The sequence below is a fragment of the Erithacus rubecula genome (genome assembly GCF_903797595.1).
Source record: "Erithacus rubecula genome assembly, chromosome: 2".
Taxonomy (NCBI): domain Eukaryota; kingdom Metazoa; phylum Chordata; class Aves; order Passeriformes; family Muscicapidae; genus Erithacus; species Erithacus rubecula.
The window spans coordinates 71,795,689-71,808,820 of record NC_136685.1 but is presented as its reverse complement, the minus strand read 5'-3'; the positions used below and the strand labels follow the sequence as shown (position 1 = coordinate 71,808,820).

Below are 13,132 nucleotides of genomic sequence, written 5' to 3'. Positions count from 1 at the left end.
TGCTCTGGGGAGGAATGCCAGATGCCATCTAGTGAAGGGATAAGCACTGGAGAAGATGAGCACAGCTCAGAGCTGAGGCAGGGAGCACACAGTGGCTGTCCCAACCCAGCCCACACGTACCCAGTCTGTTGGAGGGGTTCCTTTTGAACAGGGCTCGCAGCAGGCTCTGCGCTTCTATGCTCAAGAACTGCGGCATCCCCAGCTTGGCTCTGAAAGAACACAGCACTTGAAAAGAAAATAGGTTTTCCAAGCTTTTTCCCACCCCACTGTGGCTGAAACAGCGGAACTGTAGTGGTCAGGATGGGCAGGGAATCAGTGACCAAAGGCTGACCAAGCATTGTGCAATGCAGGGTGAGAAGCTGATTTTATTCTGCTGATCTTAAGGAAGGTTTTACCCCTGACTTCACTAGAGGTACACCTGATCTAATGAATCTCGTAGAATTTTGCAACCTAAATAGGTCATTTTCCTACAGAATTTTTTTACTTTTTTTAGTTTGCTGGAATAAATCTGTGAATCAAGAGGAATTTAAACAATGAAACTTAATGAAAAAAATTATCCTAGACTGCATACTCTTTAAAGACAATGAAACATTTCTCATGGCCATCCACCACTACATTAAAAGAATGCATTAGTGATAAAAGCTAAGCTTCAAATACTTTTGTGTGCATTTAACATTAAATGAATGGGACATCACAAAGGAAAATATTTGAAACTTGGCAACCACAAAATATAAGCTGTCCCACAAACATCTGTCTTTCCCACATTTTGTGGATACTGACATTATAAAAAAAAAAAAAGAAAAAATTCTTTTGTAAGGCCCTCTTATAATTCACTTCCTACTGTTTATTCTGAAGGCAGTTTTAGGGTTAGACACAGGCATCAGCTATGTGTGCCTTACTAAATTCACACTTTGGAAAGTTCATTATGCACATAATTATTGTCTACCCATCACATACTTGTGCCCTATGGAGTCTCCAGAGGGCAAAGTTAACTCAGAAGAATGAAAGCAGTTTTGATACTCACTTGAGAATGAGTGCCATTGTCTCCTTCCTGTCTTTTCCCTGGAAGGGTAACGATCCCGTCAGCATCTCAAACTGTGGAGCCATAAAAAAATGGTAAATTAAATGTGCCTTGGGATGGTCTGCATAGCTGAAAGACACCACATCCCTCTTCTATTTCCAACACAACTGAAAACTAGAGGAAAAGATGTGATCCAACAAGCTGTGCTTCAGAAAAAAATGGCACAGCAAGTCTGGATGACTGTTCTATTCCAGAGACATGTTGAACTGTTTACACTAATATTTGTTGCCAAGTTTTGGTATGTTTGGGAAGAAGTGTCATATATTGTGTTTCCTCCAACACCTGTTGTTTTATGACCAATGCTGGCAATAAGATATTTGGCTGGAGGGACCCTTAGCCTGCATGGATATGGCTCTTCTTAGGTGTCTGGCATGGACTACCATGCAAGGAAAATGGATTTTTAGGTTGAGTCAAACCACCTCTCTGATTGTATATCTGCACCACTTAAAGATACCTCTACTGTATTTTGCAGAAGAAACAAGATTAAACCCTGCATCCTCAAGGCTTTTGAGTATGCCTTTTCTCTCCTGCTTTGGTTCCTCTGGCTGTACCCAGTGATGGATCTCATAAGTGTCACATTTAACCGAATCTAAATCTCAAAGCAAAACTCAACAGTCATCATCAATTATTTGCCTAACTCCAGTGTTGAAACATCAATCAGTTATGGTTTCTTGGAGACAGATCAGTGCTTTCAGTAAATTTGACAGGAATTTCATATCTGTAAGAAGTGAAAAAACCCAACCAAATCCCAGCCAAAGAAGCTTCCCTAACTTGGATTCAGCACCAGGTCTTTCACACAGCTCTCACCATAGTGTTTTATGGAGTGGCAGCTCCTTTCTCTGGCCATGGGAGGCTGAAGGCAGTGCATCACCAAATATAAAGATGCCAAGAACATAATTCAGCTTGGACACAAAGGAAAACAGTGTCCATTGAGGGGAGGGTGAGGTGTTACTTGTTTGTGTCTGTCACTCAGGCTTTGGATCTCTTCTAACTAATTAACTAGATAAATTAAACTAATTAACTAGAGAAATTAATTAATCTAATACCTAATACTCATTGCTGTAAGTAAATACCTGCTAAGGCAGGAAAGACTCTTCAGGGTTTATATAGTTTTTGTACCTTATCCCACAAGAAATCGCAGTGCTCCCCAAAGGCGTGTTTGTGCTAAGAAGGATTCTTTCATTGCCAAAACTTGTGTCATTGCCCCACAGCCTGACTCTTCCTTTTGCCCAGAATAAATACAGCTATACCAGAAGAAAAATATGGAAAACAGAAGAAAACTAATGGTGCAATTGCTATTCTAATTTTGAGAGAAGGGCAGAGGTGATGTTTAGAAGCCAGATAACTAATTGGATATAGTTAATTGAAGGATTAATCTTCATTAGCAACAAATTACCTCAAGGCACTAAAGCACATAGTAGAAACAGAAATAAAACAACTTTAAAAATGTATATGGCTGCCAAATATAAACAAGAGTTGAACAAAAGAAATGTATTAACTTCTGCTTGAGTTAGGAGAGGCAAGAAAACTGCCTGGCAGACCTGGAGGAAAGCAGCTTGTTTTCTACAAAGAAAGAGGGGAGAATTTTTAAACCTGCCTAGATGATGCTGGAGCTTAAATACCATTTTCAAAGTAATTCTGACCTATTAGAGCCTCAGTCCTGATAGAAGTGCTCAAATGTATTGGGAATGAGGGGCAGAGAACGTTGCTTCCCAAGGCAGCAGCAGAAATGGTACAGATTGTACCAAGCCCTCCTCATGACTTCTAGAGTGCTTATGCTCACGGTAAGTACCTAATGTTCACTTACACTTGCTCATGTTACTTGGTTATTATAATAAATCTAATTTATCAGCACCAACAGTGGCTGCTACATCTCATTTATACTGGCATATAAACAGGCTTGACAGTGCTGATGCAGAGGATGCAGATAAAAGCAGCTGCTTGGTCAGTGACTAAGTGGGAAAGGACTGCAGTTCCCACCTACTCCAATATCCCAGGAATACCTGCACATGGACTGTGGCCACAAGGGATGGAAATGAGAAGGAAGGAATTTGGAAGAAATTTAAGTTGCAGGAGGGAGCAGGGGAGAGTTCTAGAGGCTGCAGGAAACATTTACTGTGCTGCTGTAATGGCCAGCACTTGGTTACCACACCTCCAATTACGCAGGCTAATGTTGAGATTAATTCAGGTCCAGAAGAAATGCACTTAACATCAATATTTGAAGTGAAAGGCACCCACATAAGTTGAGTGTACAGAGCTCTTTACTTCAATGAACTCAGCTAAGCAGCACCTGGAAGAAAGCATTAATTTCTCAATTGCAGTCCTGACTAAATGTGTTGAAGATTAAAAATTAAAGAACAAGACTGAAATAAAAAAAAAGAAGAAATTGTTCATTTCATCAGTTCAAGCTATCATTTCACTGCACAGCGACCTGTCTTCCTGCTTATTTTTTACAAAATGTCAAAAATATTGCTAAATCTAAACACAAATCCAGAAGTGGGTACATGGTGCTTACACTCCTGCAGATAAATACAGAGCTGTATGGGTCACAGCAGCTTGACAAGAAGCTGAGACTAGGGGTGAATGAGCTCTGCAGTACTTTTATCTATTAAAAGAGTCCCTATAGTTTTGCTGGATAACTCAGTTTTCCTCCTCCCTGCTTCCCCATCTGTATGAACCATCTGCTCCTTCCTTCCACCAATTCACTTCCCAGGTGTTTTGGAGACCACCTTCTGTTAGACAGCATTTCAGAAGGTTGCACCTCCCTCCAACCCTGACTTCCTTTCTGTGCCAAAGAAAGTACAAGAAAGGAAAATATTCTTTGTTCCAGTTCACCTGCCTATTTAGAGAACCACAGAATTAGGCTTAATGGGAAGGGGCCTCAGGAGTCACATAATCCAATCTCTGCTGAGGTCTCAATGTACCACACAGTGCTTCCTTTCTCTAGTTTTCAGGGCAGTCTCCAAGGCAAAACATGAGCACTTCCCAGAAGATATACATGTGGGAAGACCTTGGAAAAGAATGGCACATTCCCTGAGGAAATTCAGGATTGAAGAAGTGACCCAGGATGGATATTGGAGAAGATAATGGATGAGAAAAAATCCTCAGCCTGGGTAACTACCAGATGTATTTTCCTGATAGATGGAAGGGGAACAGGTTGTGCAACTTCTTCAGCCTAAATCTGCTGAAATATTGTGAGCATAGGATAAAACACAAAGCTACAAAGAAAATTGATGCCACTTGGTTTTGAAAAACAGAGAGACACTCTCATCAGAATGGCCAGGCTCTCCTCTCAACACTTTCAGTTACTTTCCAGGTATTGGAGAACTGCTCAAGCACTCCGTTTAATACTTGCAAAATGTATTAAATATTTTTAATTGTCTGTGTGAAACATAATAAATTAGTGCTCACAAAGGGCTGAATCCCTTAACATAGCAACAAGTTTAAACATTCAAAATAATGCTTGTGAAGACCATCTCTTGCACTGGACATAAAACAAGTACTATAATGGAATTTTTGTAAAGAAGATTATGATATTTTAATGTCTTACACTGATTTTTTCCAATGCCACTGTATAGTTTTGTAGTATAGTTACTACAAAATTAGTACAGAGCTGAATACTTTGGATACTAAAGGAACATTTTCTTTTCTTGTGAAGACTTAATTACTTGCTGATACATACAAACACATTTTTTCTTGTTTGGGACTGTTACCAAGTCATCACAGCCATTTCTCTAATTATATTCCCCTCTCTAGTCACATGACACTAACAGTGTACAGTGTTTTTCTCCTGAACTGATAGAAATACCACTTCCATAAGGTCTGTGACCTTGTAAATCAGCTGGTAGGATGAACTGCAAAAGCACTGCATTGGGAGGCCTGCCAAGAGTTTTGTACACTTTAGATCAGACTTTGTACAAGAGTTTTGTACACTTTAGGCAGAGCAGTTTATCTGGGCTCCAGAAATGGCAGTGTGGGCATCAAGACTCTTGCAGTGCTGTTGAAAAGGTGTTAGTTACATATCCAACATTTTAACAATGTAGGCCAGACACTTGTTCATGAAGATCTGTTGGTGCAAAGCTTTTGCAGAGTATATCCTATCCAAAACTTCCAATGCAGTGAGCAAGATACAGAAAGGCAGAAAAGGAAAACTCTTTGGTCATGATAAACCACATAAATTCACCAGCAGAAATTATAGCTGGGTTTCAGCAGTTATCACCACATACTTAATGAGAAACATGTTTTCTGGAATTCTGGAAGGGGAAAATTTTAAGATCTGTATAACTGTGCCTTACTTACAGTAAGCTACCATAAAACAATTCAAATAAACTGAGCAGCAAATAAGCAGAGCAGGTAGCAGTTTCAGTTGTGTGGCCAGTGTCAAAGACCTGGCTGGCAGTAAATGAAGTTTTACTGTTGTTGACAATAAAACTCCTGGTGAATAATAATTCACAATATAATTAATAACATAATTAATAAGACCAGAACTTAGTCATTTTCAGAAAAGTTTGCTTTGCTATTAATAATCACAATATGCCACATTTAAGGACTGTGCAAGGATCATTCAGTTTGATTCTAGTCTATGCCCTGGTCAATTTGGGTTGGCAAGAAGCTGCCAGCACAACCCAACTCTTCATGCTGAATTATCAATCCCCCTTCACAGAACAGACAAGTGAATGTTTGAGGTCATGCTATAACTGTCTGCCTAATATGCTCCCTTTTTGATAAGAATGTTAAATATGAAAACTACACTATCACGTACACTTCTTTTGAATCCATGCATATTTCATCAACTGGTATATTTTCCTCATCTCTTTTATATCATACTGAAACATGCTTGGGAAGAAATGCTATTAAATAATTTTAATACCGTTTAATTATCTTCAGTTTTTCAGACTAACAGAAAAACAGCTTCTGTAATAGAACATACACGTGACAGAACAAGGAAAACAGAGAAAAGAGCAGAGTGAAAGCACCAGAAAATCCTCCCAGATGTTCAGTGTGTGGAAATACACATTTTTCAGTCCTAACCAGCTAAATGCTGAAAAGGCAAAAAGGTATAACTGACTGACATATTTTTCTCTAAGATGTCTGGTAACACTTAAAGGCTTAAAGCATTAGCTTGGAGTTTAAAGGGTTTTACTTTCTTTAACTCATCTCCTTTCATAGGGAGATTCTTATAAAATTCTAATATTTTCTAATTCTAATATGCTGAATCCTTAGGGGAGGGTTGAAAAGAGCAATGGAAAGAAAAAAATAAAGAAAGCCTAGCAAAACCCAGGGATGAAGTAGTCCAGTTCATTAAGAGTTTATTGGCTGGTGAAAGAACAATCTATACACCAAATGAATCATCATCTAATGGGAGACAAAGCGTGAGAAGACACAGCTATTCACCAAAAAGAAATATATAATAAAAAAGTTAAAGGCCAGGGATAGATTTATTCTATGAGACATAACCTATTGATTTTTGTGAATAAATGTACATGGCTCAGAAGTGCTGAGCATCCACAAATGGATTTGTGGCCACAGGAGATAAGGATGTTCCACTCTTTTTATAATTCAGGCAATAAATTACCATATTTCTGTTTAGTTAACTGCTGCCAAATCAGTGATGCAGACCTTCCCTAACCCACTGTTTTTCACACTGCTTCCAATACTTCCTTTGGTGCCATCAGTTGCTCACTTCAGGTAAACAAGATTTAAACATATTCTATGGATTTTGGTATTTAGTGGAAAATATAGCTACCAAAAACAGCCTCCATGCCACAGGAAATGGTGCTGTATTGGAAGAGCATATAGATATACTAATTTCTGATTCTGCCTTGGTTCTGCTGTGACAATCAGGTGAGGTGCCCTGTGAGCCACAGTTGGTGATGGCCATGCCCTGAGCACAGGGTAGATCTGCACCTGCACACTTCAGGAGAGAGCATTATCTCCACTACCTCCATTATCCAACATGTCCCTGTGAGAGTAGCAGCTGCCTGCTGTCTGGGCTCAAGGGACAGAGCTGTGCTTGATAAAACAATGCTGCTTCCAAAAACTTAGTGTTCATACAGCTTTGAAAAAATCTAACTCCTTGATCTTTTCTTCATCTACCTCAGCAACAACAACACACAGCCTGAAGAGGATGGAGGGGTGCAGGCGAGCATCTGAACATGCAATTTTAAAAGGCTGGCTTGAGGAGAGCCTCTTGCTGAGACTCTGTCACTGACACTGCAGTTTTTATCAGAGGGATCTGACCCTTGCCAGAGGCAGCTTCCAGGCAGGCCAGCACACGCTGTGCATTACCATGAGCACGCCAAAGGACCACCAGTCAGCGCTCTGCGTGTGCCCGCGCCGGTTCACCACCTCGGGGGCCATGTACTCGATGGTGCCGCAGAACGAGTACGCCCTCTTGTCGTGGTCAATGGCCTCCTTGCTCAGACCAAAATCTGCACAAATCCAAAAAAAATACCTGTCAGGTCTCTAGAGGTTATTGCTTGTGCTTTTGCTCACTTATATGGTTTGAAAAAACACTCCACAATGCTGGAGCCCTGCCTACGTGGAGTGCCTGGTGCTTGCTAATACACCCTGGAAACAGGCATATCATCTCCCCTGTTCAGAATGAGCTTCTGGCTCAAGGCAGAAGGCAGTTTAAATAAGCAGATATATACAGCTCAGGTATGGTGAAGGCAGTGCTAGTGAGGATTCTTGCACAGCTAAGCAAATAATCACAGATTACACCAGCAAAAAGGTTGGTTAGACTGTGCCTCTGGAGCGGCAAAGGGATATCTTTCCAGTCATCCTCTGCCTGGATTAAATAGTTATATTGGAATCATCCTTCCATCCACAGTGGCAGGCAGCCAAAGCTGCCTGCTTCACGTCAGTCAAGAGCAAAATTTTAACAAGAAAATGCTATGTTCTCCATGTGCTGTGCAGCATGGGGAATGACAAATCAACAGAGAAACTCAGCACTCAAACTCTTCTGGCTTCTAAATTTTGTAAGCAAACTCCTTCCAACCAAAGACCAGGATGCATGCAATATACCGAAGAAAAAAACTTCAGTTTATAGGCATGAAGTTTTCTCTTCCTCACATACCTGTTATCTTAATGTGACCCTCTTCATCAAGAAGAATGCTATAAAGCAAAAAAGAAACATTCATCCATTAGCCAGGCACAAAGTGCAGTAAAAAAGCATGAATAAAAAAATGTTTAAGTCAGGTAGGAAGATATGCAAGATTCAAACACTTACCTAAATTAAACCTTATTGGATTCTATGGCTCCAGAAAGAAAATGAACCCCAAAGGTTTATTTAATCTCATATCTGAAGCATGCACAGCCAAAGACAGTTCCATGAGGACCCTCCTTTGTGCTCCACAGGATGTTCAAGGTGAGCATGCAAACAGAGCTCAGAAAGAACAGGGTTTTCAAAGCCAACAGCTGCAGAGTATACACTTCCAGCAGGAGAAGGAGCTGCATGTTTCATGTTCTTGTCATAATAAAAGGCAAGAGCACAAGTAACCAGGGCATGGACTCACTGAACCTAAATTTAAGTCCAAAAGCTCATGCTGAGGTAGTAAAAAGTTGTCATAGAGCACAGTGACTAGTCACAGCCTAACTGCATGGATCTCAGCCTCTGCTTGTTTTTTTTCTGTCCAGAGCACAGATGAAAATTCATCCTGGAAGCCAAATTCAAGTGTTCTCACATTTTCCACCTGCCAACATATTTTTCCCTCACAAAGGCACTCGAACATTTCTGTAGTTCACAAAAAATCAGTGCTAGGTTTTGTGAAAACAAGAAGGAACACTGAATTTGAAAAACAATCACAGAATCATTAGGTTAGAAAAGGCCTTCAAGATCACCAAGTCCAAAGATTTTGCTAAATAAAAGCTGACATAGTAATGAAGGTGGTCTTTCTTCAGCCCTAGTTATACTTAGTATATTTCTCTTTTCAAACTGACCTAGCATGGTGCCAGCTATTTTTATATTCCTCTTCTCTTAGAGAATCACTTTAATCTAATTATTCAGGAAGAAAATAGGATAGAAGAGAACCAAACATAATGGGCTATACTTTTTTGAAAAGTTATGTCTGAACTGAAACATAATTGAAAAAAGATGCTCTTCTGTCTTTCATGTGTTTAGAAAAAAGCATTGTGCAAGTCATCAAAGGCCAGCAACTAAGTCAGTACCACGAGTCCAATAATTAAAGCCTTTTCAATAAAGGCATCTTACCTTTGCTCTTTCTCCACAGCTTCCTTGAACACATAATTTTCAAGTAATGGTTTATACCAAGTGTGTTTAAACATATTTTTGTGACTGCAACACCTGCAACTATTCTGTGCTTCAGAAAAGAACAGAATGAAGCACCTGCCAGTGTGGAAGTGAGCATGAATGTATGAACTCCTCAGATCTGGGAAAATAGCAGGGGAAATAGAGCTCACAGAAATCACACAAACTCTTGCCCCACACCCAGGAAGCCCCTGTGAATAACTATGAAACTCAAAGGTCGTGGAAATTTCCCCAGCAACACTGATTTTACAGTTAATGGGTTTTTAATTTCATCACTTCCTACTGAAAACCCATGCTGCTTCAGTATGTACATGATGTGTGTTTTCCTCACTTTGCCCTGATTAAAGGGTTCACACCTTACCCTCATTAAAGGGATAGAGGCAGCATCAACAGAGCTTTCAGACTGATAACAGTGCCTGAGGCTGAGCCAGAAACATACAGCAACTCTTCTCACACTGTTTGCACGAGCAGCAGAAGGAATAGATGCTGCCTTCCAGTGGATGTGTATCCCACAGCCCCTAAAACATGATCTACAGCTCCTTCCTCCATCTTATGTTCCCTAATCACCCTTTTACCCTGCCCTCAGCTCCTGGCAGCTCCTCTGTGGCCGCTGGCAGCAGCACCCTTGGGACATCTGGGTGCCTCCGCATTTGCCATCTGGCAGCACAAATAATGCTACAGTTACTAGCCAAAGGTTGCATTTCATGTAAAAAGAAACAATATGCTAATAGAGAAGGAGAAAAAAAAAAAGGCAACTGTTGCACTGCATTTTCTTAGAGTGAAATTAAGAACAAAGTACCTGCTTCTAAGAATGCAAACTACAACAACAAATAGTTTTCCTGTGACAGTAGAAGCAAACTTGTTATCCGATCATACTCTACTCTCTTTTTATCTTTATCACTTTACAATTCCTTTTTATCCCACAGTAGTTATCTTTTTATCCTTTTTATCCATTGCAGACATTCTATTGTGGCAATCACAATTACTTGAGCTATGGTTTGCAGGATAAACTAATCTGAAACAAGATAGTATTATTCTATGGAAGGGGAAAAAATTCCAGTAGTTCTTAATATGATTCAGGCTTGAGAATAATCTTTCATCTAAATTAATGTTTTGAAATCTTAAAAACCATAAAAAAGTAGACTACTATTAAATGTTAAACTAGGTTACAATCACACTGAGTGATAAACTTCAGCTAGGAGGTTTTTTCATTTTATTTGTTCAGTCTAATGCTTGAGTACTTTTACAGGATACTGTCATTGTCAAAGCAGTAATAACAGTTATTAGGTGAAAAATGTACCAACACCATAAATAAGCGAACCACACATAGGCTTGGAACAAAAAATGCCACAAAATAAAGGGGTCTCTTAGAGGATACAGAGGGGAGACCTCATCACAGTGCACAGGTTTCTCAAGAGAGGAGGAGGAGGGGCAGGCACTGATCTCTGCTCTGTGCTGAACAGTGACAGGACAGAGGGAATGGACTGAAGCTGTGTCGGGGAGGTTTAGGCTGGATATTAGGAGAAGGCTCTTTATCCAGAGGATGTTTGGGCACTGGAACAGCTCCCCAGGGCAGTGGTCACAGCACCAGCCTGACAGAGCTCCAGGAGCATTTGGACAATGCTCTCTGACACATGGTGTGTCTCCTGGGATTGTCTTGGGGATATTCTATTAGTCTATGATTTAACATCTTAGCATCAGGGTCATCCCACAAACATTGAAACGACTTTCATGACCTCAGTTTAAAAGTATGCCTTGAGAAAATAAAGGCTGGAAATCTCCATGCTAGAGGCTGGGGCAGCTAAATTTGTAGCAGAGGAACAACATAGTCCAATTACAGGAGAAGTCTCATAGCAGAGCTAGGACTGCAAACTCCATATCAACTTTTCTGCTGCAACTTTATCACAGGGAAAAAAAAGCTTTAGTTGACATTATTTTATATCATGTCTTAAATCAAAGCCTGAACAATTCTCTCCCATTTCTCTCTCTGTTTTTGTTTTTGAGTCATGTCTTCTGGGCTTCACTTTGAGGTCCAACATCCCCAAATCAATATGAAGTTCTGCCAAATCTAATAAGACTGGAACTCTGGTTTGGGGTTATTTAGTTGGTTGGTGTTTGTTGTTTTTTTGTGGGCTTTTTTCTTTTCCCCTGGATGATCAAAGTTTCTTTTTAAGTGAGAGCAGTTTTGTAGAAGATTCAACCCACACTTTATGTTAATCAGAAATTGCAGCCAAATTTTCAGGTGAGAAATAAAATCTGAGAATTTATCAAGAGTGCTTTATTTCACTGCACACTTGGTTATGAAAGTACCAGATGAAGTAGTCAAATATCTACTAAAGAGATGAAGATTCTCACAAGTTGTCAGTGTTTTGTGACATTTCAGTGTTTGCATGACTCCATACTATCTCACATGACCCATGCTGTCTCACCCTGCTGAACACAAATTCCTCTCTGCTGTAGCTTCTTTGACACCATGAAGTGAAAAAGGGACTGCTTACATCAGTGAAAGCTTTCCAGCATAATCCTTTGTCCTTTACTGATTCTCAGATCTCTTTTCTCTATACAGGGCACTTACATTCATAAATCAGTAGTCATGGTTGGCAACATGCTGCATTAAAAAGTGATGCATGGCTTTTATAAAGTATAGTTCAACATAGCTGAAATTGTTATATGAGCTGTTATATGAGCTGTCCCTTGTGTAGACAACTGAGGGCCTTAAATTGTGCATCACTCCTTGTTAACCTAAGTCCCTATTCCAGAGCTCAAGGCTCACCTAGGTTCCTAAAAAGAGAAATTAATAATAGTTTGTCCATTTTCAGATGATAAAGTTATTTTTAAGTCACTCAAACCCTTAAACCACAGCAGAAGAAATAACACATGCATCATATGCTACTTTATAATAAGTTCCCATTTTTCTATTTTGGTATATTTACCATATTTTATAGTTTGATTGTGCAGTTCTTAAGTGAGAATGTGCCTCACCATGTAAGAAACTCAGTGGCTCCCAGTGTGACTGAACAATACTTTGGCCTCCACAAGGCAGGCCACTGAAATCACCAAGACAACTCAAGAAGAATTTGTCTGCACAATTCCAGAGAAGCATCTGCTTGTTCTAAACAAGACTTTAACTGGAATGCTCAATTACTTGTCTTTTTGAAGCAAGTACAGCTGACTTGAGAACAACTCCCGGGTGCACTTTAAATTAACTCGTAGCCTTGAATTGTTAACATGGATTTTTGCTCAGGAAATCTTAAAAAAGAAAAAGATGAACTTTAAAATTTAATGTACTGACAGTCCTCCTAAGTGGTTTGAACAGTGCTGGGTTTTTTGGTTTTTTTTCCAATGAGTTTTATTTTAGCATACTTACAGAGTTGACAAGCAAACTCAAACCTATCAGCAGTTATTTTTGGGAGCTTCTGAAGAACAGCAAAAACAATGAACAATGTAAGGTCAAATGCAGTGCCTATCTTTAATAAAGGGGAGAGAAGGGGAGAGAGAGAATTGGGAAATTACAAATTAATTAATTTATCTCCAGTTCTGCAAATCTGGCAGAGCAAACCTTGTGCTGCAGTCATGCTGGTAATGCCTCTGCTGAAGATGTGTGTGTGTGTGTGTGATTCTGCACATTGCACTTCAAAGGGGAGAGGAATCAAGGGGGGTAATGAGAATGACTGAACCCCTGGAATACTGACTAGTGAAGAAGAGCTCAGTACCTGGAATACTGAGGGTACAGAAGAGGTCTAAGGAAAAGGCAAGGGGAGGATGAGAACATCCCGAAATGG

General features: G+C 39.9%; 1 protein-coding gene across 1 annotated transcript in view; it reads right to left on the bottom strand.

The window, feature by feature from the left end:
• Positions 1 to 13,132, bottom strand: part of LOC306798661 (ribosomal protein S6 kinase alpha-2) — a 150,402-nt gene that overhangs the window by 51,140 nt on the left and 86,130 nt on the right. Inside the window, exons 7-10 of the mRNA XM_079298863.1 lie at positions 8,160 to 8,197; positions 7,370 to 7,512; positions 1,025 to 1,095; positions 121 to 209 (exon numbers count right to left, since the gene is read on the bottom strand). Of these exons, the coding sequence (XP_079154989.1) occupies positions 121 to 209; positions 1,025 to 1,095; positions 7,370 to 7,512; positions 8,160 to 8,197 (341 nt within the window). The remainder of the gene's footprint in view (positions 1 to 120; positions 210 to 1,024; positions 1,096 to 7,369; positions 7,513 to 8,159; positions 8,198 to 13,132) is intronic.